Genomic DNA, 25736 nt, shown 5'->3' with positions numbered 1-25736 from the left:
CCTGGAAAACCGGCTGCCAGCAGCACTGCAAGGTCTGCTTCCATCAAGGAGGCAGAATGATTAATAACAAAAGTAATTAAGTCCCCTAGTGTCATTTTTATAAAGTTACAGCAGCATGAAGCTGGCTGCTAACACCAGTTGGATGACTGTCACATATGTTTTGTTTGTGTCAGATATCTCATTGCCATAGTACAGCTGATACTGAGATTGATAAATTTTCCCTTTGGCTTGAGGGGTATGGATATGATTTTTTTAAGAGGAACTAGATATTTATCTGGACCTTTTTTCTGTTGTCATCACATTTGAGTTTCAACAGTTTCAGCTTTGTGACTCATAGTATCTTGGAAGAGGATGAGACTGGTAAGAGGAGGTAATTTGAGAAGACCTCCATGAACAATCTACCACTCAAAGCTTCTCCACCTAATACACTTTAGTATTAGGCTAAATGGCCAATTCTGGTCAACCCTACTACCTTCTTCTAGGTCCATCTTATGTTCTTGTGAGACTGACAGATGAAGACTCCCAGAAGGCTTAACACCTATATCTGTCAAACAATATGGATATGCCTATACTGTATACAGAAGAAGACAATCCAAACTGTAGACACCACAGCCCTGTGTGGAGATAGTATCTCAGATCCACAAACATTTCAGCCCCATGATTATGGCTAAGTACCAGAGGTAATAAATCTTAACAGGTTTCAAAAGCTCTGGCTTTGTGCCATATTACTGCATCTTGCCATAGATCCAATACCAGTTCTGACTGAAAGCATATAGTCTCCATACCTGCTTCATTGTGTCTCTAGAATATCTGTCATCTCGCAGTTACAAAAGTCTAGATAGGGCTTTTCCCTACTAAAATGTTGTCAATGTACAAGAGTATTTCAGATAATTTTGTTTCCTCCTGTACATAGAAAGGAATTTGGTAGCCAACTGAAAGAGTTGAAGGGTTTCCTTTGATTGTAACAGGCATTGTACTAAAGGATTTCCAGGCTTCCTTTATTTACAATTATATTTAAGGACATGAATTGAAAGTTTCTAATTTTAAAGGATTCTATTCTTACTAAAATTTCCTCATTTTTCATCAATGTCGTTTCTCCAAATTTTATCAGAGAAAAGGGAAAACATTAGTCATAGTGAAACTCCACTCTGAATAGTCTGTAAATGTAAAGACCTAGAAAGAAAATAAAAGGAAAAAAACTTGGGAGGTGTGATTTTTTTCTAAGCTACTCCTCTTTCTTTGACTGGGGAGAGGAAAATCATTTCAGAAGAAACTGAACACCTAAGTTAATTGAAAGACTCTATTAAGAGAAGGATCTATATTACCTGCAAAATTCCCAACCCAAAATTTGGAACTGAAATCCAGAACTGAGGTTGAAGTAAATACCCTGAGGTCAGAGTAGATGATTTCTAAGGTCCAACCTAAGCCATTCTATGATCTATGAATCCCAGATCCAAGGCTTTTGAGCAGATCACCTTTCAGAAATTCTTAGAAATCTTGCCAGCTACAGAATACCTCAAGTGTACACTCTATATTATCAGCTCCACCTAGAGTGCATCACTAGAAACAACTCCAATAACATAAAAATAATATTCTTTACAAAGCGGGACTGCATTTCAAAGGAGCATTTCCCAGACTTCTGCTCATTCAAAGTCTTCCATATTAAATATACATGGCTGCTACAACAGAAGAGAGGCAGTGAGAGACCATCTCTTTATTATTTTACCAAGAAGAGATAGAGAAAAGGTACCACACAGAATTTTAGATTCAACTAAAGCCTGTAGGGCAGTATCTATTACTTCTGTCTTAATTGTCAGCAGAAGTTTTCTCAGTCAAAACCTGACTGAGAAATTTTCTCAGTCATGAGACCTTACTAATGGCCTCCCAGTACCTGAAGGGAGCCTAGAAGAAAGGGAGGAAGGGACTTTATACAAGCTTGTAGTGATGGGATGAGAGGGAAGGGATTGAAGCTTGAGGAGGTGTTCACGGCCAGGTTGAGACAAGGCCTTGAGCAATCTGGCCTAATGGAATGTGTCCCTGCCCATGGCAAGGCAGTTTGAACTGGATGGTCTTTAAGGTCCCTTCCAATCTAAACAATGCTATGAATCTATGACTCAGTGATGGTGATGATGATGAAGATTTCTAAAAGCAGAACACAATTCTGTTCACCCTCCAGAGAAACAGATTACTCTCTACAGGAAGAGATTGTTGCAGTTTTTAAGTAAACTACTTAGTTAAGAGTTTGAGGGCACCAGTGAGGAAATAACTGGATGTCACAGATACTGTATGTTTATGACATAATTGCATTTCTGTACACAATCTGTTTACAGATTGTATCAGACATCTACTTATTTATAGCTAATTTCTTTATGTAGTCATAATAGCAATAGAGAATGTTAGGAAACATGATGTGAGGTATACACTTGATTTTCCCATTGCTTTCCATCTAGGAAAAATGATGTAAAGCTTTCATCTTAACTTAGTTACTAGGTCCTATTATTTCAGTTCAATACTGAAAAAAATAAAGTGCAAAATACCTGGAACAACTCAGTATATATTCAGTCCTTAATATGGGGATGATGTTCATCTCCATGATTTGAGGCTACCTCAGTTAATTTGCTAATTGTTATTGTTTAAAATGGCACAAACAGATTCACTCTTCGAACCCCCTGAAATCCATAGCACCACTGTGCCTATGGTTCTGATAAGCAGACACCTGGCACTGATGTCTGAAGCTGCTTATTTTCATTTTTTAAACAAACCATTTGTTACTATGACTGCATAAAGATGTTATTATGTCCTGCTTTAGCAGGTAGAGTAGGAATATAGGCTTAACAAAACAGAGCATTTCCTTGCATTGTAAATTTGTATGCAAACCTTCAGCTGTCAACAAGTAATGATTATTCATTTCTGACAAAGCAGTACCAGGAGACTGAAAACAAGGCTTCCTGATCCATTGACTGAGAAGCATATATGGAAGAAGTACAACTTCAGAGCTTTATTGCAGTATGTGGTCTTAATTTTATGTCTGAGAAGACACCGTTGAATGAGATGAGCACAACAAAGGACCTGTGTTTTCTCAGAAGACAGCTCTCTCCTAACTAAAGGCACAGAACTTGTTAGTACAATGAGTGATCTTTATTCATATCACTCTTCCAGTACCAGCTTCCTTCCTTCCTAAGATCCACCTATTTCTGCTATGGAGAAATTTCTTTTAAATAGGACAGTACAAGTTAAATATTTTACCTCTGACTCTCTTCTCCATTTGTCTTCTGACCTAAAAATATGTGTTACATCACTCAAACTGACCTGTATTTCCTTTAAACATTCTTTCCAGGCTCAATCTTATGAGCTTACATACTGTAAAGTCAGATTGTTACTAGTCAATACTTGTAAAGATCTCACATAATTTTGTGTCTGCATATTTTAAATAACTGACATGCTTTATGAAGTGAATATTACAATACTGAAATTGATCATAGTGAGATGTATTTTACTGAAATGCTCAACCTGAAGAGAAGGGATCAAACAGGTTTGGGTCTTTCAGTCCTGATGTTAATTCTACTCTTCTCTATTACCATAATCAGAGAATCATAGAATGGTTTGAGTTGGAAGAGACCTCCAAAGGTCATCTAGTCCAACCCCCCATGCACTCAGCAGGGACTTCTGCTACATCTGGTTGCCCGGAGCCTTGTCCAGTTTGATCTTGAAGGTCTCCAGGGATGGGGCCTCAACTACTTACCTGGGCAAGCTAGCCAGTGTTCCACTACCCTCATGCTAAAGAACTTGTTTCCATAACAACCAGTCTAAATCTCCACTTCTCTAATTACAAACCATTGCCTCTTGTCCTATCACTCCAGGCCTTCAGAAACACTCCCTCTGCATCCTTCTTGTAGGCCCTCTTCAGTTACTGGAAAGCCACTACTAAGTCTCCCTGGAACCTTCTCCTCTCCAGGCTGAACAGAGGCGGTAGACTCACCATCTCTGGAGGTGTTCAAGAGGGGACTGGATGTGGCACTTGGTGCCATGGTTAAGTCATGAGGTCTGTGGTGACAGGTTGGACTTGATGATCTTTGAGGTCTCTTCCAACCTTGGTGATCCTGTGATTCTGTAACAATTCCAGCTCCGTCAGCCTGTCCTCATAGCAGAGGCGCTTCAGTGCCCTCATTATTTTTGTGGTACACAATATTACAACAGAGTATGTGTTCTTAAAATACTGCTGACACCAGGTTATTTTACCCTGTTGCATAACACCCTTCTATATTAGCACTGCACTATGAAGAAACTAGTATGAAATTGTTACATCAGAAGGGACAATCTAACCTATTTCCTTTCTTACACAAAAAAGTGCTGTGTATTCAGACAAAACTGATAACTGCTAATAACTCACAGAAAAAAATGGGAAGGACTATGATATTCATCAAGGAATGGATGCACAGAAGTATTCCAAAGATAGTACAAATTGCAGTAAATAATCCATTACCATTAAAAGAATGCAAGTGTACTTGCTGTAATATGAAAATGTTACAAACATTCTGCATGCTAATGAATAACTCAAGACAAAATATTATTTACTTATATAAACCCAAAACCTGGCAATTTAAAATAAAGCACTATGACCACTGAGAAAGATTTAACATCAATTATGCAAATACTTCAAAGCCATATAAATCTTTTTGCTTCAGAGCATAAGCACTGATTTATAATCCGATTTTGTTTTCTCTTTATTTTCTTGCTTTTCCTTTTTCCCCAGTGTTATTCTTACAAGATATTCTGTACAATCCTTTGAAGTGTATGAAGCTGGGACCTGTCTGAACAAGGACAGAAATCCATCCATACCTTGGTTGTGGTCTTGAATGGATCATTTTAATTCTATGACATCATAATAGTACATTTTAATGTTCCTATGTAAATCCTTGACTATAGCATCTCCAGATCATGTGACACATGAAAAGGGAATGATTGATTTGAAGGCTGAATGGGATTTTTACATTTTCTCTAAGCATAAGCTGTTGTCTTTCTGAATTTAAACGACTAGTTTCATAGGAAGCAAAGCAGCTGCACAGAGGATTTTTAACGCCTCAAGATGGGCAGTGGAGCCAGTTCTGAGAGCAAGGAATCAGCCAGAAGATCCAGAGAACTGGAAAAGAAACTCCAGGCAGATGCAGAGAGAGAAGCCAGGACAGTCAAACTCCTACTGTTGGGTAAATAGAATAAAAATTGCTAATAATAGTTTTCCATTGGGGAGTTATTTTGCTCCAGGATAATATTTCAGTATAGTGAATTTTACACCTCTCAGTGTTTTATTTGAAGAAGACAATCCTGTAATACATGATACATGCACAAAATGTTTTCTCATTGTGGGTGCTCATGAAGCAATAAGTTAAGTCACAAGGAACAGGATGGAAATGAACATGCTGCTGCCTGTATTCAATTTTAAATCCTTGACTTCAAAAAAGATTTCAGAAATGAGAACCTACTGCTAGAACAAATATTATGTTGCTTGCTTACATAGAACTTGGCACAGACTTCAGGCTTTTCCTTTTTTTTTTTTCATGGATCTATTAACATTTATTTGCAGGAGGATTAAGTGTGATAAGTGGTCACATAGAAAATCCACAGGTGTGGCAAGGTATTGATACTGTTTATTTTCTAAATTGTAATGAAATGAGATGAATACAGATTAATATTCTCACAAACTACTACTTCTAATCCACACTGACTAATTTTTTAAAAGCTAGTGGATGTGTTAGCAAAAGATTTTTTTTATTCCTTGATATAGCTTCATTCTTCTCTCTTTTTTTTCCCCATAGTACTGTGTATCTTACAAGAAATATCCAGGAGTACAGTAGAACTGCCACCATCTTAATATTTTTCTAACAACATGATGTTATGAGAGTTTACATTGGCTTCTCAAAATGAATAGAAAAATAGCCTTTGATCATTTAAATGTTTCTATTTTTTTTTCTTTCATTGTAACTGCAATGCTTACAAATGCCTTTAAACTGACTTTTATTCAGACTGAGCTACATCTGCTCAGACAATGCAAACTGGCTTAACTCTGTTATGCAAAATATTTATTGATATTTGTTGAGAATCTCACTATTATTATTAATAAAGAAATAAGTGAAGAAGACCCATGCATGTTTCTCAGATAATAAAAGTAGCAGTTTGATTCATTTTATGTACTATCAGTATTCAGGCTGTGGTTTACAAAGCTTCTCAGTTCAGTGGAGAACACAAAGATTTTAAGTGTCATATTAATATTAACTATTGCCTCTACCAGTCAAAAAGCAGAATAATATTTTCATTTAAATGTTGATAAAATTTCAGTACTTTCTGTATATTGGTGTACTGAATTGTAAACAGGGTTCATTCACTCTAGGATCCTGTCTGTGGCTTTCTCCAACACTGATCCATGAGGAAGACATTAAGAAATCCTTTATGAGGAATTTTTAACACAGAGATTTTTAAGACAGGAAATGTCATTATATACTTTGATCTTCAAGCTTTCATGCCTTGGCAGTAGTTCTGAAGGTCCTCTTAGACTAGGGGACAAACTAAATTACTCCTCCCAGAACATATGTATGCATTTAATATTAAGGGCTTTAGATTTAAATGTTTCCTAGTGAATATAACCAGCCTTGTTCGAGTCATAGAATCATTAAGGTTGGAAAAGACCTTTAGGATCATCAAGTCCAGCCATAACCCAACTACCATGACCACTAAACTATATACTGAAGCACCACATCTTCTTCTAAGATGATTGATATTAGACTCAGGATACCTTTAGTAAAATACCTTGAAATTAATTCCTTCCTTTAAAATCTGGACATGTTTCAGATATATTGCCTGTAGTGCTTGTAGAAAAGCAATCTTTTCATGAGACAAGAGGGTCATCAGAAGTCAAAATACTTTCACTGAAGTTTTCTTTATATAATGTATTTCTACATTATCTTTTATTTATGGCACACATAATAAAAATTCAATATTGTCAGTGGATGACATTTTGGATAGTTTTTTTTCTGCTGGAGAACTCTAACAACTCATCATGTTTGGAGAAATGTTGTAGTTGTTCTGTATGCCCTGAGCACAGTTTCCGGGACAAGATGTAAGCAAGCAAAGACGTTTATTACATTACACAGCAAGGTTATAAAGTCTATCAGAAGGCACAAGTGTCACATCTTAACTGGTTCTTTTCTACTGGTGTGTGTGTAATTAAGGCATACAATCGGTCAAAATAACAAAACAACATTTTAACACATCCAACCAAATTCTTCTTAATTTGCCTCCCTCAGTTGCAAAATGTTTATGGTCTTCTCTGAGTCAAAGACTACACATAGCCTTCTCTAATTTGAACAAAGGCAAATCTCCATAGCCTTCCAAAGCTACCCAAAACCAACCCTTCTCCTACAGTGAAAAGCATGTTGGGGGGGGGGGGGGGGGGCGGGGAGGGAATTGCAGACTTAAGATGCGAGTCTGTTTCAAGCCTATTGCACAGCTAGAGTGAAAGCATGTCTTGAACACCTGGCAACACAGTTGCTGAAGCTGCTGACCAGACAGGAGAGGATTAAATCTGCTGTGCTCAGATCTGTACCTGTTATCTTTCATAACCCTGAGATAATCTTAGAAATTATTAAATTTCACACTTAATAAGTCAAAGGCAGCTCCCTTCAAGACAGCCAGCCTGACCCTACCCTACTGCTAGGTTTCTGTTCGTTCAAATCATATGTTGTCTCTGTATTACAGACCACATGTCACCACTGCTTCTTTTGGAGTAGCCAGAGAGAAAATAGTCAGAAAAAAAAAAAAAAAGGACATGTATACCATAAGCTTTTCAGTGTGATCATTATGTTCTTACCCTTGAACTGTATAAAAGTAAAATAATCTGACCATTTTCTAACAGGATTATTTAATATCTAGTCTGGTCTCTCTGTATCCTTCAACAGGCCCTTCTATAACAACAACAGCAAAATAATATCCAAACCCAAGGACACCATTTTTGTTTACGTTACATTCCATGATCTGGGCAAATACATTATCTCTGTTGAGGTGATAATTTACAGTTTATCATCGAATTATAGAATGGCTTAGGTAGGAAGGGACCTTACAGATCATCTACTCCAACCTCCTGCCATGGGCAGGGACACTCAACTAGACTCAGGTGCTCAAGGCCTCATCCAGCCACAACCTGCCTGGGCAACCTGTTTCACAGTCCCACCACCCTTGTACTGAAGAACATATTCCTAAAATCCAGTCTGAACCTAATCTATCTCAGTTTCAAACCATTCCCCCATGTCTTATTGCTAGATACTCATATGAAAAATTCCCTTTTCAGCCTTCCCATAGGATCCCTTCAGGTATTAGAAGGCAGCTGTAAGGTTCCCCCTGGAGTCTTTTCCCCTGGCTGAACAACCATAAAACCTGCACATATAAATTGGGTGAGAGGGAAAATTATGCCACTTTATGACATTCCCCACAAACTGTCCAGTAGCCAGGAGGGTTCAGTCCTCTGTGTTAGTTGCACCTATGTTGTAAATGCCATCCCTTTCCCCCACATGAGCTTTTATGTATTTATATGTCCAAAAAGTCCAATTGTTTTATGAGCCTGGAACAAACTCCAAGGTGAAAGTTTTATGTCCTTTGTATCAGGGCCATATCTTGCCTATCACTTCATACGCAGTTTAAAAACTTTGTATTAAGCCAACCTGCAGTTCATTTGTGTGCAAAGTACAGTGCAAATTCCCAATGTGGCCAAAACAGCTGATGCTCACAGTAATGAACTAAGAACTTGGTTTCAGTTCAAATAACCCTGAAAACTTTGCACTTATTTCCAGTGTATTTCTATGTTCTCATTGTCTGCAGTTTTCAGTGTCAGGCCAAAACTCTCCCTCATTTGAGTTGGTCATTCTCACTTAGCTGAGAAATACTCACCCAATTTAATTTAAACATTTGCTTCAGAGTGACAGAGATTGAAGTTGTTGGTTTGATTTAGTTTCAACAGCAAGTATTTTTCTCCACTGAATATAGAACGTCTCTAACAAGCAGTGTGAATGTAGAAGTTTATAGTATAAACATTTAAAACTAGTTAAATGAATCAACTACTTCAGTACTGAAGTCAGGTTAAAGCTCCTGTTATGAACACCTGCATTGCTGGTTTATGTCATCATCAGTGGCTTTTGAAACAGGTTTCAGTCAAAATATTCAGCCAGTATGGTTTTTTTAATTTTCTTATCTTTCGTTCTGGAAAATTTCCTAAACCAACCCTCTACTTCCACATACATAATAAATGTAAAGAGATAATAGCTCTTGATCTGAGACACAAAATCAGTTTAACATATAAAAAGAATCTTCTTCAATGGCTCAGCAGATTCTAGTCTTGAAAGAGGTTTGTACTCTCCTCAGTTGCCACAACTATTCAAACAAATCCTGCTTAGAAAACCAGTAATGTCCAGTTACAGCTGAGGTCCCGGGTTCTGGTCTTTGAATCTGAGAGACTTTCACCAGCTTTCAAGGCTGCCCTATTTTTTCCCTCTCTGTCTGGTCTGTCTGTATGACATGATGGGATGCAGGAAAGAGGTTAGATAGTCCCAGAGCAATCAGGTTGCTGGGGGGTGACTCCTTTGTAGCTTAGTGCCTGCAGCTATGCCACTCAACACTTCTAGAGTCTCCTTTGCAGCTCCAGTGTGCCCAGAAATATAATGGGCTTGGGACATGGAGGACTGAAGTTTAAAATATCCAGAGCAAGAAGACAGACAGGTTACAGTATGCCAGAGTGTTGCATGTTCAGAACCTGGCTAAAGGTGGATGTGGCATGCCCTGGAGCACAGTGAATACAGTTTCTGGGAAGTGTGGCATCAATCTTACTGGCAATGAGGACATCTTTCTGCTTCCAGGAGCAGGGCCAGTTTCAGCCTCTGACCATAATTACTGTGTTTTTATTTTCTGTGCCTTTACCCCTTTCAAGGGAACTCAGCATCTCAGCAACCCAGTAGAGACAGAATTCAGAGGTAGATTTGAAAAAGCTAGAAGATCTCAAATGCAAAATATGGCACTGTTATCTATCAAGATGACCTATACATCTTCACAAAGACATTACTAAAGCCACTAAAACTTTCCATGCTTCAGGACAGGGCTAAGTTTGGCCTAAATTCTCATCTTTTATTCAGAAAACCTCGGCTTAATTATAATTGTCCTTCTCACAGACTCCTAAAGAGAATGTGCCTTCAGCTCCCTGTGCAGTCACGCAAGGGCTATCATGATGCACTCTTGCTGCCATTTCTGTGAGTGGAAGGTTAATGTGGTGGGTGGAAACACAGCCCTGCCTGTGTTCTCTTGCCTAAGGCCACGGCCAGCAGAGCAGGCTGCACAGCAGGAAGAGGGAAGAAAGGAAGCAGGTTCAAGGTAACTTGTTTCTGCCTCATTTCCTGGGGTGCAAATGCTGCTATAACTAACACAATACTCCGGAGTGAAGCCAAAGTCTGAGTGTTGTCTGTTGTTTAGATAAAGGCATTACTAGATCATAAATTAAAGATGAGCAGAGGCAGAAAAATGCACCCAGAAGATATAAATTATTCCTCCCACTCTATTTTAATTTCACCTTTCAGATCTGCAAGAGATGTTCATTTCTATATTATGTTTCCTGGCATCTTTCCATGAGGCAAATATATGAATTCTCAGTACAGCCTGCTCTCTTCCCTGCAAAAACTGTAGGAATTACCACCTTTTTGATGGGGTTTTACCCAGTTCTTCAGATGGGCATTGAAGGGATAATAAATGATCTACAGCAAATTTGCATTTTTTCCAAGCGGTGGCAGATGGCAGCATCCGCTCATTTTGCATAGGCTCGTTTTTCTCTCACACTTTCTGCCATTCACATCATGGGTTTTAGAAAATGCTTTGCCTGTGGTCTGCTGTATGTTCGGATTCATTTGAGTAAATTAGTCCCCGTCATTTGAGTGTTATTAGCTTTACAAAATCTGTTTGGAAAGTTTGTGATCAGTTTGTTCCCTTCACTGAGAAGCCCTCAGATAGAATATCTATGGCACCATCCATTGTGCTAAATAATAATCTGCAAAGGGAAAACCAACCAACCAAACAAAAAAAAACCCACCACCCCACCCAACAGTGATGAACCCTGCTCCATGTATTCACAGCCAAAGTTAAATCTCTTCAGCAGCTTTTAAAATCCAGGTCTTGTTTGGCAACTCTTGCCATGCCTTTCCACCCTTGCAGAAAGAAGCTGATAGTCACTTACATTGATTTCCAACAGAGAGGTTCTGCACTGCAATTACTCACTATCCAGAAGATAAGAAGGCAAATTGCTCTTGCATAACCTGATGAAACCTATGCCTTAGTTCTGCAAGCAGTTGTGCAAGCAAATGCCTGTACCTGACCACCAGCTATGGGGATTTCCGGCAGAAACCTCAGGCTGGATCTGTTGCTAGCCCACCTACAACCCTGAACGTTCTGTTTTTCCTATTGCTCAAAGAAGATGGCTAAAGAGCATGAAATATACTGGTTTGGCTTACAAAACGTCATGAGACACATTAAATTAGCACCTGCAGCTCATGTAAGGAATGGGACACTCAGATGCTGTAGTTTGTTCGTGTCTTACTGCCCATATGCCAGGAATGAAATAAAAATATGAACCATATTAGGTTACTTTAACAATTAAAGAGTCTGTTTTTCTCTGAATTGACCAAATGTTTCTTTTCAAATGTCCCCTTCCTTTCCAGAATTAACACTTTTACCAAAGTTTTGTTCTTTTTAAGTCTGAATGGGCACTAGAGAGGATTATAGTTAGTGCAAAGTAGATCTAAAACATTTGTATGTCTCTTCACAGATACAAAATTCTGTGTTCCAGAGAGTTATTTTAGTACTTGCTACTTGTTCATGTATCAATCACATCTTCTCAACATTCCCCTTCTGCAGGTGCTGGAGAGTCAGGGAAGAGCACTATTGTAAAGCAAATGAAGTAAGTACATGAATATTCATAACAGTTATTTGCATTTGGTATTTGTAGTATAAGCTAATGTCTTACCACAATTATTTGTGCTGATTTAAAATCAACTTCTCATTCAACCACAGAAAGAAAAACACAAAGTGACTAAGATACACAGCTGGACGGGTAATCAAATCTGTCTGATATAATCATGCGCTAGTCCAACTCCTCACTGAAGACCAGGGAAGATTCCTCACTGGCTTTGGCAGTAGTTACAATACTGTAGTGAGAACAAGAATGCATCAATCAACCAGCCACAGCAGATCTTCCTAGCTAGCATCCCATCTCCTGCAGTAGCTAGTGAAAGATGCTTGCAGATCATCAGACCAGACAAGCCAACATACAGTAACACTTCTGCTGGATATCCTGATACTCTCTGAGGACCTGTGATTTGGACACCAAATTGACCCAGAGATTACAAAGCTGTGTTTAACAGCCCTTATTTAATTCATGCCTACATATCTCCTGAATCTTTTTTGAACAAATGTAAAATAAATCCATCCACAGTATTCCACAGTGAATGGCTCCACAGCTGACAATTCACATATGATTTGAACCATCCTCCATGGTTCCATTTTAATTTGGTCCCTATAAATTTTATTTGATTTCACTGAGAAAATCTTGTCGCATTCATATTGCATCTCTTTCCTAGAGCTGTTCAAATACAGGAAAAAACCAAATGACACAGACATTGCAACTCTTTAGACACGACCCCATTTGGCAAGCACCAATTTCTTAAAGTGTCAAAATCAGTGTTTTACGAGATCAGCATTATTCCAAATGTCATATCTGTACCAGTGCATTTAAAAGAGTGAAGTAAAAAATGTTATGTCATAAGACAATTTTCTATTTAAGCAGCTCATTTTGCAATAAGACAGACTCAAAACCATGCATCAAATACTTTGTTAACTTTTTGGCTCCAGTTAAATGGTAGATAATTTCATCTCTGAGTTCCAATCAGAAGAGCCCTCCTTATTCAGTAAACCACTGAAATTTATTGTGCTGAAATCTTCCCCAAGTAGATTAGAGATTTTCCTCTGTATTGAGGAATTTAAGAAGTGTCTGTTCATTGAGAGTATACTACAGCAAGAAGGGTGAGGCTTTTATCCTTTTTTCACAATTCATCAAAAAAAAAGATATCTCTGAGTTACAAGATAATCTGCACACTGGTCTTGGAGAACTTTAACCACATGTCATTCCCCAGTCAAGGAGGATTATGAAATCACAATCCCTTTGTCAGAATTAAATTAAATTAATTTGACTGCTAACCTTCTTTGTCCTCTGAAATACAGGCCAAATCCTCTGCAGTAATATGTATGTACCCAAAGCCTGTACAAAGTAACAGTAATAACTCTAAATAACTAGAAATTGTAACTGATGTACAAAGAAATATTAAGAAAAAAAAGAAATTGTTTTCTTGAGGAAGTTCCTCAAAGTTTTAGAAGGGGGGGGGGGGGGGTTGCAATGATTTTCCTATTCTAGGTAAGACTCTGGATAAAAATTACAACAATTAAACATGCAACTTCACAGACCATGAATAATGTTGTTGATTCTAACAATAAATGAACTGGGATCTTATTATAGCTATGCATTTTGCCCTGTACCCACAGGAATGGGCCTGGTTCTTGTTTCAGATTCAAATATTATCTTTTATCAACCCATAAGGCAAGAAAATTTAACACCTATCCAGTCAGACTGGGAAGTCAAAACCTAGCCTTATAAATTTAACCTCACAGAGCATCCCATAAACCTATTATTTTCTACTTTTGCACCAGGATTATCCATAAAGATGGTTTCACCTACCAGGAACGCATGGAGTTCAGACCTGTCATTTACAGCAACACAGTGCAGTCTATCCTGTCAATTGTGAAAGCTATGATCAAGTTAGGAATCAGTTATGAAAACCCAGCTAGAATTGTGAGTATGATTCCATTTCTCTTGAAATAGGCATTGGAATACAATTTTTTGTAATATAAATGTAGAATTAATAGAACAGAGAGGGTTCAGTATTTGCTTTGTGAAGTGGAATTTAAGTACTACTTGAGTTATATGCTACAGCATGTCCTCACCTTTTTATTTCTTCAAGATTGATGCCTGGGCTCTAACCTTTGCACAAACTGAGATTTCATTTGTTCTGAAAGAAATGTTCAACCTGCAAAGACATAAGAAAGGGGGGGAAAATAACCTTTTCTTAGCTGCTTAGCCACTTACTTAATTGCTGTTAGGAAATGTAAAAAATATTTGCCTTTTATTAGTAAAGCTTGGGGCTCAGCCATATAAGGAAGGGTCATCTAGACATGTTTGGAATATTCCAGTTTCTCCTAGAGGAGAGACCTACCCATTGTACAGATACAGCACCAGCACATTGGTACTGAAGAGAAGCAGAGTTTGACCTTCCTGGCACCATAAACAATCCTATGCAAGCACATAGAGGAAAAGAACAGTAAGATCTCCTACCTTCTAGCAACCACAATTAATTTTGAGGGACAGAAGTAAAGCAAAACCACATACTTTTCTTCTCAGTGCAAGGATTTAGTCTATTGCCTGTAATTTAGACCTTGCTGAGAATTTCTCAAAGGCTTGTCAGAATATCTGCTGGTTCCAGACCTGGTAAATTCTGCCTATTCCCAAGAGATTTAGATAAAGCACATTTGCTATCTATTTTTAATATTAAAGTAAGCTGAAGTCCATCTAAATGACAGAGAGGAACAAAAGGTTCTAAAAATCAGGTTTATGATAAATTCTATCAACTGCTATCTTCTTTTGCGTAAGCATCAAAGTCCACTCTTACCACCTTTTGCATAATAATCAATGAATTGTACACTTACTGCACCCAGGAAGGTCCTGAGCTCAAGGCTTCTTGTTGTAGGTTGTATAACCCACAACTCCAACATTTAGGAGGATAGCTGTAACCATTAAATGATATGTGGTATCTTGAACTCTTATCTTCAAGCTGAACAAGTGTGCACCCAGGAGAGCAGCCCTGGAGACCAATGAGGGATGCACATGATTCAGTTCGGCTGATCCTGGCACTGAGCAAGGGCATGGGGGTGCAAATGGAGATAGTGTTGTTTAATGTAGAGGGCAATTTTATAGCTGTCTCTTTCAAATGAGGGCAATTTTTCCCCCCCTTTCTTTTTTTAACAAAACAGAACCAACTTTTTCTCCATGCTAACTCAATTTCCCTCTTGAAATAAAAAGGTATAATACATTCCTAAAGTAAATTTATCACAAGTTATTGAGAAGACATTTTCTATTTTTTTAATAAGACCTACTTGATAAGATATTTCCACAACAGTGTTTATTAGAACCCATTTCTACTTCTGCATCTATTGCCAGCAAATCAATTCAGTTGTCTACTTATAAGGCTAGGAAGAAATTATATTCCATAATTATCCACTGCTGTGACAGTCTATGAAATTAAGCTATTTTAAATATACTCCTTATTTACAGTACATTCCTAAGCTGTTAACCACTGAAATGTTAATCTACTAAATCACTTGAAGTCTTTTTGAATTCACTGCAAAAGGAAGAAGTTATAGAATATTACATTTAAAATGCTGAGGTTTCTATGCAGTTATAGGTTTCCTCTTCCTCAAATACAAAAACACCAAAACCCTATAAGAAATGCATTCTCCACTTGAATTCACTTTGTCATATTTCTCACTGTGGCCTAAAGCTAGAAAGTTTTTCTTCCCAATACATTAAAAAATATATTTAGCTGTCTATTTATGTTTTGATGTAGTCATATTTAAGCTTTATATATTGTTTTTAATGCTTTTTTTCATACCTCACTACTCTCTCTTCCAATAAAATCCTTCCTTGCAAGTTGGACCTTTCATGAACACCTTTGGCGACATGAAATTGAGTCCTTGTACAAACAAACAAAACAAAACAAAACAAAACAAAACAAAGCAAAACAAACTGAGGAAAACTGTATATCATTATTTAAGTCTAACCTTGAGTCTAACTAAAGTGAAGTGTGCTTGCAAAAGGATGTTTACATGCACAGGCAAGCATAGCTACCTGGAAAATCAGTGAAAAATGAGAAATTTTGCCTCTGTGACTCTTTGCAAACCAATAATGTCTTCAAGGAGGTGAAGGGGCACAGTGTGCTTGCATAATATTTACTGAAATTTCTCTTTAGGAAGATGAAAGGAAGCTGTGTGCCATGGCAACAACTCTGGAAGATGGTGACATGTCTCCTGAATTGGTTGAAGTCATCAAACAACTGTGGAGTGATGGCGGGACCCAGGCCTGCTTCGCAAGGGCAGCAGAGTACCAGCTCAATGACTCGGCAGCCTAGTAGGTGACACCAGCTGCAAGCGCTGAGCATCTGGCTAGTACTGTAAGAGACAGCCTAGGCAGGCTTCTGACAAGAACTCTTCGTCATGTGCAGAGCAGTCTACAAAAATTCTCTCTCATTAGCCTGAAAAATACTGAACTTTTTTTCTTATTTTTATGATATGTCAGAAATGTTTTCATGAAGGAAAAAAGTGAAAACAAGGGACAGCTTGGGAAAAGATTAACTGAAACAGCTTAAATTGTACCTAGAGCTCTATTTTTAATGCATACACTTCAAGACACTAAGCATAAGTCTGGAGTTTTAGTTTTAGTTTCCTCTAAACTAATCTGTTTGCACAGACAAGTGATCCCTGGGCCAACCTGATGACCCAGTTCCATTTCTGTGACCTGGGAGGTGGCAGGCAGATAAACAGAGGAATAGGATAGCTCAGCTCCAACTCTACAAATGATCAGTATTCGGCTACAGTGCATCTCCTAGCTTAGCTGTAGTCAGTAAGCACAGACTCTGCAGGAAACCCTGATTTGGTTGCTCCTACAGCTGTTCTTACAGGTTACAGTGACTGAGAAGGGAAGTGTCACGTGGGTCAGAGCTCTACCGGAGTGCATAATTCTTGACTCTAGATCTGGGACAGAGGTTTGTTCCTGCTGAAGACCATCTTCCAAGGTCTGCAGCTGGAGGTTCCTTTGTTCCTACAGCTCCTCCTACGGGTTGAGAGCACCTGCAAAGTCAAACCTTACAGGGTGTTGCATGCCCCTCCTAGTCCGCAGAGGAAGGTGTGATCTGATGCTGGGCCAGGAGTCAGGCAAACTGAAGGAAAAAACAGCTCACTGGTTGTAGAAAGTAGAAGGGATATACCATGAAAATATTAAAAATTCTTTGTATCTTTCTATCTTCAAAGCAACATTTAAGAGCTTTCTGCAAGATACCTAAAGAGATAATATGTTGCCTGTGTTGCTTTTGTGCCTGATTTGGCAATATTTTATGGCAGCCTTGTATTTCTCTAAGAATAAAATTATTGTTTCCTGACATATGCTTTCTGACTGGCCACACTGCAGTTTCCAGCACTAAAAGCTCGTAACAAGTCAGTCATCATAACCAAAAGGAAAAACAATCCTTGAAATAAAAAACCAAGCAAATAAACAAATAAACAACAACAAAAACAAAGTAAAAAACAACCCACACACCAAACTCTAATGCAGAACACACACAACCCCATATATTACCTGTTTGCCAACTAACATTGTAGTCTGTACACTACATTAGATTTTGCTGCCTAAAAAGAAGTAGTGTTATGGTCTGTGTCATGTTTCAACCTGCAATAGGTTTCAGTATTCAAGGGCACAGACTGCCAAGGAGCCAATCACAGAATCACAAAATGCTAGGCATCGAAAGACCACCTAGTCCAGCCTCCATGCCAGAGCAAGATCACCTCATGTAGGTCACACAGGAAAGCATTCAGGACTTTCCTGAACTGAAATTCTCAGAAAGATGTTTATAATATACAATTACATTATACATATATAGAAAACCAAACCAAACAAAGCAATAAAATTGCAAGCTCTAGACTGTTAATCTAGGTGATTTAAACACAAATTGTATTAAAATGTGTAATATTTATGAAATATTCTAAACTGGCTCAACTCATTCATTACTATTTCTTTTTTACTCTCCTCAGTTACCTCAATGACTTGGACAGGTTAGCAATGTCAAACTATGTGCCCACTGAGCAAGATGTTTTGCATTCCCGAGTGAAAACAACTGGGATTATAGAGACTCAGTTTTCTTTCAAGGATTTGAACTTCAGGTAAGAAAAACATGTTTGACAGTTTTCTGTAGTTTCATTTTTCTTAAGTATTTTCTTTCAAATTTATTGACATTCTGATACTGGGATATCACAGAATCACACAGAATCACTATGGCTGGAAAGACTTTTAAGAATATCAAGTACAATCATTATGTAATTCTAGCAGAGCCACTACTACACCATATCCTTGATCACCACATCTAGATGGCTTTTTAATACAACTAGGGATGGTGATTCAACCACTCCCCTGGGCAGCCTGCTCCAGTCTTTGATAACTCTTTTGGTATAGAAGATTTTCCTAGTGTCTAACCTAAATCTTCCCAGCTGCAACCTGATGCCATTTCCTCTGGTCCTATCACTCGTGACTTGTGAGAAGAGACCAATATCCACCTCTCTAAAACCTCCTTTCACATAGTTGTAGAGAATGACAAAGTCTTCCCTCAGCCTCCTTTTCTTCATACTAAACAACTCCAGCTGCCTCAGAAGCTACTCATAAGACTTATTCTTAAGACCATTCATCAGCTTTGTTGCCCTTCTCTGGACCGACTCCAGGACCTCAATGTCTCTCTGATCATGAGGGCCCCAAAACTGAACACAGTATTCAATGTGTGGCCTCACAAGTGCTGAGTGCAGAGGAACAATCAACTTCTCTGGTCCTGCTTGTCACACTAGTCTTGGTACAGGCCAGGATGCTGGTGGCCTTGGACACCTGGGCACACTCCTGGTTCATGTTCAGATGGCTGTGGATCAACATCCCCAGGTCTTTCTCTGCTGGGCAGCTTTCCAGGCACTCTGACCCAAGTCTGTAGCACTGCAGGGGGCTGTTGTGGCACCAGTGCAGGGTTTGGTACTTGGCTTGTCGAACCACAATTGGCCTCGGCACTTAATAAAGTGTTAATTGTAACCTGTCATGCACATAATTGTTTATGACATTTATGAGATTTGCCTCCCTAAATGTCCTTAACAGCATGCAAAGCATTTGATGGCTACTAATTTGCATGCAATCTCAACCTTTCACTTACCTCTCTTGAGAAGGAAAATAACTGCTCTTAACACTGGAATGCATTATAGTTGGCATAAATAAATACATTTTTAAAAAATTCTTCCCTGTGGGAAATGTTACTGTTAGTAGTCATCCTTTCATTCTGATTGAAGATGAAAAGCAAAATGCTCAGACAAAAATCTTGAGAATGAGAAATTTGCTTGAAAATAATTGACACTTACAGATACTCAAGATTTTGCTGTGCTTAGTGAACCAATTAAAAACATTTAAATCCACAAGAAAAATATTTGAATGAATTATGATAGTTTTGATATTCTATAATACTTTACTGACCAAATTAATTTGATTCTTCATTTAAAGGCTGGGGTGCATACCGAGGAATATAGTCTGGACAAGAGACTGTCTGTAGACATAGACAGATAGATAAAGCAGCATGATTATAACATTTTCATTGTGCTGCTTTTTTTTTTCCTCCTCATGTGACAATTAAACAACTCTCAAACTATCTATGCTACCACAGAGATGCTTTGACACAATGGAGACTACATATACATATACAAAATAAGATTCTGAAGTGGATGCCCTATAAATAGATTATTATCATCTATTCAGCACATACCAACAAATGCACAAATGTACAATGTCATAGGCTCCACCATTTTCTTTTTCTTTGATTAATGTATTTCCAGACAGGTTTGTACGTTGGAAATCTCAGCACATTCAGTAACAATTGTAGTTTGTATTAAAAAAATGATGGAGAAATATATCACCAAATCCTCTCTGACACAGATTTTACCAGTCATGACTTGTGAGAAGAGACCAATACCCACCTCTCTAAAACCTCCTTTCACATAGTTGTAGAGAACATCAGAAATAGTGTCCGTGTCCAACTGAAACGCAGTACAACTAAGAATTGTTACCTGGGTGTCTGTAAGCACAAGACAAAACCTCCTGTGTTTTTAGCCTCTTCTGTGCATCACAGTACAATAGTGTTATGTGAGTGAAGTCATTGATGATATTGAGCACTTGAGTAATATGAGGTAAAACCACTTTTTAAAAAGTCTAAGGGGTTTGAGCTGTGATAGGGATGCAGAGAAGCTATAAATCCATCTTAACTAGCCAGTTTCTGCTACTTTGCTTTACCAGAAAAATGCATAACAGCTGGGGGATTCTGATGATTTTGCACTTAGTTTGCCAAGTATCATAGAAACATCCATAAAGAGAGGAACACTTTCACATTCAGAGTGAGATTTGGTTGATGCACTTAAATCAGGCTTGGGGTCACAAGCCATACACAGATGAAAAGAAAACATGAGCAGATGTCTTATTCATTCAAGCATTTGTCCCTCTTCTGAACTAAATGAAGTAGAAAACATTTTGTATCTGTGCAGAGAAAGTCTAAACCCAAGTACTGCTCCAGGGAACTGAATTACAGTTGCACAGACAACATCTCTTGTTACTCACCACCTTCTTAGTGGTTACTTTGTTGCTTTAGTGTAATTCAGCTTTGATTTATTTCAGTGATGTTGACTTTGATTTCCATAGCTCAGAACATGGAATCATAGAATGGTTTGGGTTGGAAGAGACCTCCAAAGATCATCTAGTCCAACCCAACTGCAGTCACCAGGGACATCATCCACTAGATTAGCTTGCTCAGAGCCTTGTTGAACCTCACACTGAATATCTCCAGGTATCAACTACATCTCTGGGCACCCGTTGCGGTGTTCCAGCGCCCTCATGGCAAAGAACTGGTTCCTAACATCCGGTCTAAATCTGCTCTTCTCTAATTTCAAGCCATTGCCCCTCATCCTATCACTACAGGCCTTTGGAAACAGTCCCTATGCAGACTTCTTGTAGGTCCCCTACAGGCATTGGAAGGCTGCTATTAGGTCTGCCTGGAGCCTTCTCTTCTCCAGGCTGAACAACCCCAGCTCCCTCACCCTGTCCTGGTAAAAGCAGTGCTCCTGCCCCCATGGTAAGTATTTGTAAAACATGGGTAAATATTTTTAAAATAAGCTCTGGTCTTCACAGGTCCTCTCTTGCTGTCCATTTCCATTGATGTGCCCTAGTTAGACTGAAATCAAGCAAGCTTTATGTTACTCTTCAGGTCTCACTGTATGCATCATTAGGACAAATAAATATACAGCTAGTCTCAAACCTGTAGCTAGATTTCCAAGAGCAGTGTTGAGAAAATATCAGGCCATGACTGTCGTGGTGAATGAAGAAGATCAAGTCAGAGCTCTGAGCACTAATCACAGCCAAAAGTCAAGAATCTAACCTAACTGAACTAACTCAGTGAAGACATGCTTGAAAGAATGCCATTACTGTTATCACAATCTTGGTCCAAAAAAAAGCTTCTCCATTTCCTAATAACTCATTTTTATAGACACCAAATAATCACAGATTAAATGTACCAGAAACAACAACAAAAAAATCTCTAATTACTCCTCAGCTGCAGAAGCAGCTCATCATGAACATTGGAAAGGGTTTCATTTCTTCTCTTCTAAGCAGGATGAAAAATGATAAACTACAATGTTTGTTTCCAACAGCTGCATTACCAATGGTGAAGAAAACAGAGGATCAATATCCTGGGGGGAAAATGGTGTTTCAGTAAGATATTATTCTTGCTGTGTTTATTTCTGACATGATTTTTTTCATACTGAATCCAAATATTTTCACTAGTATAAAAATTGAGTTGTGTTTCAGTTTGAGATACTGAAGGGGGTACATCCATAGAATAAGATCTAATGCATTTTCTTGAAGAGATAGATAATGCAACAGAGGATTAGGTTTTGCAGTTTTAAGTTCTAGACCAAACAGCACAGCGGAAAGTCATCACACACACACACACACACACACACACACAAAAGTAAGTGTACAATATAGTTGATTTTTTTTTGCATAGTTTTCCTCCTTTATAATGCACTTGTAAAATATTCAAGTTTGGGAACTTTTATATCAGAAAAAATAGTGACAAGAAAGCCTTGTCCCAGAAGAAGTGCAAATAAAAAGTGGAAATTTTGAAGGCTGGTGCTGTGCAGAACACTGGTAATTTTGATGACAGCTCCATCTCAGTTGTGCCCTGACTAGATCCCAGATGCTCAGTTAGCTTTGGGCCCCAAATAAAGAGACCATAAAAAATTCATACCACTCTACTCAAATCTCTGGCAAAGACTGAAGGAGATTAATGCAGAGGAGGCCAACTCTGCATTTTGCACTCTACAAATAAAGAGATTTCTGCTCCCCATGAATTGTTGCTTACACAGCCAATTAATGCAATTGGTAGGGCAAAGACTCTCACGCACAAACGCATGATGCACATTTCATAGCTAGCCCAGGGATTGTGGCAAGGCAATGAATTGCTGACTAAATAACTGCCATTCAAGCATTAACAGTGGGTCAACCCATGTCTTGCTCCCACTCATTTGACTTTTGATCGAAGTGTCAGTTTGCTGTAAGCAAAACTGCAAAGTAATAAATGACAGTGGATTTGAGTCTTTTGTCAATGCTTCATGTCAGAACCCTGTCCCGAACAAACCCTTGCCTGCAGATCCTAGTCCATATACTGAGCTCTTCCTCAACATGCAGTGCCACATGAAACTGCTGAAGGTATTTCCCAAATGCTGGTATTTAATCCTTTGTGTTTCATTTTATACCTTCTACAAAGCTGTAAATAATACATAGTACTCCTTGACCTGCTGGAACAGAAACATCTGGGTGTTTGATTGTCATTCATATCCAGTTGCACTCTGCACATTAACATCATGACTATGTCCTCATTAGTTTGTGCTTTACATTGTACATACACTATTTTTCCTGCAAAGGATGTTTGATGTGGGTGGACAGCGATCAGAGAGGAAAAAGTGGATTCATTGCTTTGAAGGAGTTACTTGCATCATATTCTGTGCTGCACTCAGTGCCTATGACATGGTTCTGGTGGAAGATAAAGAAGTGGTGAGTCAGAAAAGACAAACAAACCTTTTTGCTGCTATGTTTTACTGTACTCTGCAATAGCATATCAGAACTAACCCTGTTCCCTGATAATCATTTAGAGGCTGTTATGATGTATTGGTTTTTGCCAGTAAAGAACATTAGAGTAAACATGACATATGGGATAAAATTTATCAGTCTCTCATGTTTAGCTTTTGCATCTCAACAGAACAGAATGCATGAAAGTCTTCAGCTGTTCAATAGCATCTGCAACCACAAGTGCTTTGCAGCCACTTCCATTGTGCTGTTTCTAAACAAAAAAGACCTTTTTCAAGAGAAAATAACAAAAGTTCATCTGAATATCTGCTTTCCTGAGTATAATGGTAAGTCTGGCATTCTCAGAAGAAAATAAATTTAGAGGATTAGTGTACGCCATGCATTAAAAACTGAGATTCACTCAAGTCACATACATATAATCATTTAAATTCTAAATCTTATCTAAGCATCTAGCCTTTCTCTCAGAAGAATGGTGTGGGACAGACATAGCCAGAATACAGCACCTCTCACCTATGCATGATGCCTGTCCCAGTGTGGTACAGCCTCTCTCTGGACATGTTTATTTGTCTCCATTGGCACTAGAGGAAGTAGAATAGAACCAGAGAATTGTTCCAGTTGGAAAAGGCCTCTAAAACCATTGAATCCAAGCTAACACCACCATAGTCACTAGAACATGCTCCCAGTTGCCATATCTACACTGGTTTGTTAACACTTCCACAGACGGTGACTCCACCACCTCATTCCTTCTTCATTTCTTCCTCTCTTCAGCTTTGTATTTTCCATCAATTTTGTCTGCTATTTACCTGATTCCCTTTTAATTTATGCTACTTCCTTTTTTCTTCTCTTTCTTTCACTTCCTGGGATCTCTCTCTAAGGTCCTCAACTTGCACACTCACTCAGAAGCATTTCACTTCAGAAATGAGGACTTCTGTTTAAGTATTGACATTTCCATTTATGTGTGCAGTTGAGTTATAAAATTTTTATACATAATGTATGAAGTTACATCCCTTTAGGAAAAGGAAGGGAAGGAAAGAAAGGGAAGGAAGGGAAGGGAAGGAAGGAAAGGGAGGGAGGGAGGGAGGGAGGAAGGAAGGAAGGAAGGATTGAAGGAAGGAAGGAAGGAAGGAAGGAAGGAAGGAAGGAAGGAAGGAAGGAAGGAAGGAAGGAAGGAAGGAAGGAAGGGGAAGGAAGGAAAGGGAGGGAGGAAGGAAGGAAGGAAAGATGAAAGGAATTTTTATTTGTTTGCAGCTGTGGGGAAGTACCATTTGTAATATATCTTCTCTTTCTCTTACTGTTCCCTCCACTAGGACTAAATACATTTGAAGATGCTGGAAATTACATTAAGAAACAATTTCTAGACTTGAACTTGAGGAAAGAAGATAAAGAAATCTATTCTCACTTGACATGTGCAACGGATACTCAGAATGTCAAGTTTGTATTTGATGCAGTCACAGACATAATCATCAAAGAAAATCTGAAAGACTGTGGCCTTTTCTAGTCATTCATTCTCTTGCTCACATCTTAACTTCATCTCAGTCCACTTTCCTCTCTTCATCCTGTGTGTTGACTGAAATAAAAAGCTCAAGGAAGGAACAATATCACTTAGGCTTTCCTCAGCTGTCATGTAAAGCCACAGAATCATAGAACGGTGTGGGTTGGAAAGGGCCTCCAAAGGTCATCTAGTCCAAACTCTCCTGCAGTCTGCAGGGATGTCTTCCACTAGAGCAGGCTGCTGAATGCTATGTTGAACCTCACCTTGAACATCTCCAGGGATGGGGCCTCAACTACTCCCCAGGCAACCTGTTGCAGTGTTCCAGCACACTCACGGCAAAGAACTTGTTCCTAAAATCCAATCTTAATCTCATTCTCCAGGCTGAACAACCCCAGCTTCCTCAGCCTGTCCTTGTAGCAGAGGTGCTCCAGCCCCCTGATCATCTTTGTGATGAAGATATAGATATAGCCATGGGTATAGCCTGGGTATTGCAGACCAGCAATGACTTTCTGTTATGGCATAAGAAGGCTGGAATAAATGTTTCTGCTCCTCCAGCCACTGATAAATCCAGTGAACAGAAGGGGAGAAGGAAAAGGGAAGACTGTGATATCTACCATGTACCTAGTAGACTTTTTATACTTCTTTCTGTGAAAGAAGTATAAAAGTACTTTCCATGTACTCACAGAAAAATCATCTTCTTTGTTGAAAACAGGTTGTTATTCGCAAGGCTAAGAAATCTTTGAGACCAGATGGAAACATGAAACATAACTTTCAGAGAAAAGATTGTCAGAGGATTCTGAAAATCTTCCCAGAAGTATCTGCACTTTCCAAAGAAAAGGGTGTAAACAATATAAGAACATCTTTCCTAATCCCTAACCCTAATTGCAATTTTTGCCTTAGCTAGAAATGAAATTGACCCCATGAGCAGAGAATGATGAAGAAAAGGTTTCTTTAACAGTTTGAAATGTATTCCATACAGACAGTGACCTCCAAGTTGCATCAGTAATCTGGGCTCAAGAGTCTGCTTTCCAAAACCCTAGTTATAACCCTCATCTTGATCCTACCTCATTTCAAAATGTAAAGGTAGGCATGAGACAGGAAGCAACAAAAGGTTAAGAAAACTTAATTTGAGGACGATGG

General features: G+C 38.6%; 1 protein-coding gene across 1 annotated transcript; it reads left to right on the top strand.

Moving 5' to 3' along the window:
* The first annotated feature begins 5086 nt into the window (after nucleotides 1–5086).
* On the top strand, nucleotides 5087–24654 carry GNAT3 (G protein subunit alpha transducin 3). The gene is made up of 8 exons (XM_009900031.2): nucleotides 5087–5204; nucleotides 11935–11977; nucleotides 13780–13921; nucleotides 16152–16309; nucleotides 17986–18114; nucleotides 22942–23071; nucleotides 23277–23430; nucleotides 24412–24654. Exons 1-8 carry the CDS (start codon nucleotides 5087–5089, stop codon nucleotides 24600–24602), a joined length of 1065 nt encoding a protein of 354 aa, XP_009898333.1. The 3' UTR covers nucleotides 24603–24654.
* The last annotated feature ends 1082 nt before the right edge of the window (nucleotides 24655–25736 follow it).

Source organism: Dryobates pubescens, chromosome Z (genome assembly GCF_014839835.1).
Source record: "Dryobates pubescens isolate bDryPub1 chromosome Z, bDryPub1.pri, whole genome shotgun sequence".
NCBI classification, from domain to species: Eukaryota; Metazoa; Chordata; class Aves; order Piciformes; family Picidae; genus Dryobates; species Dryobates pubescens.
This window is presented reverse-complemented; position numbering and strand designations above follow the sequence as displayed.

Coding starts and splice junctions, on each gene's coding strand:
- GNAT3 (XM_009900031.2), top strand. CDS start 5,087: ATGGGCAGTGGAGCCAGTTCTGAGAGCAAGGAATCAGCCAGAAGATCC. Junction 5,205..11,934: donor AGTCAAACTCCTACTGTTGG/GTAAATAGAATA, acceptor CCCCTTCTGCAG/GTGCTGGAGAGTCAGGGAAG. Junction 23,072..23,276: donor TGGTGGAAGATAAAGAAGTG/GTGAGTCAGAAA, acceptor GCATCTCAACAG/AACAGAATGCATGAAAGTCT.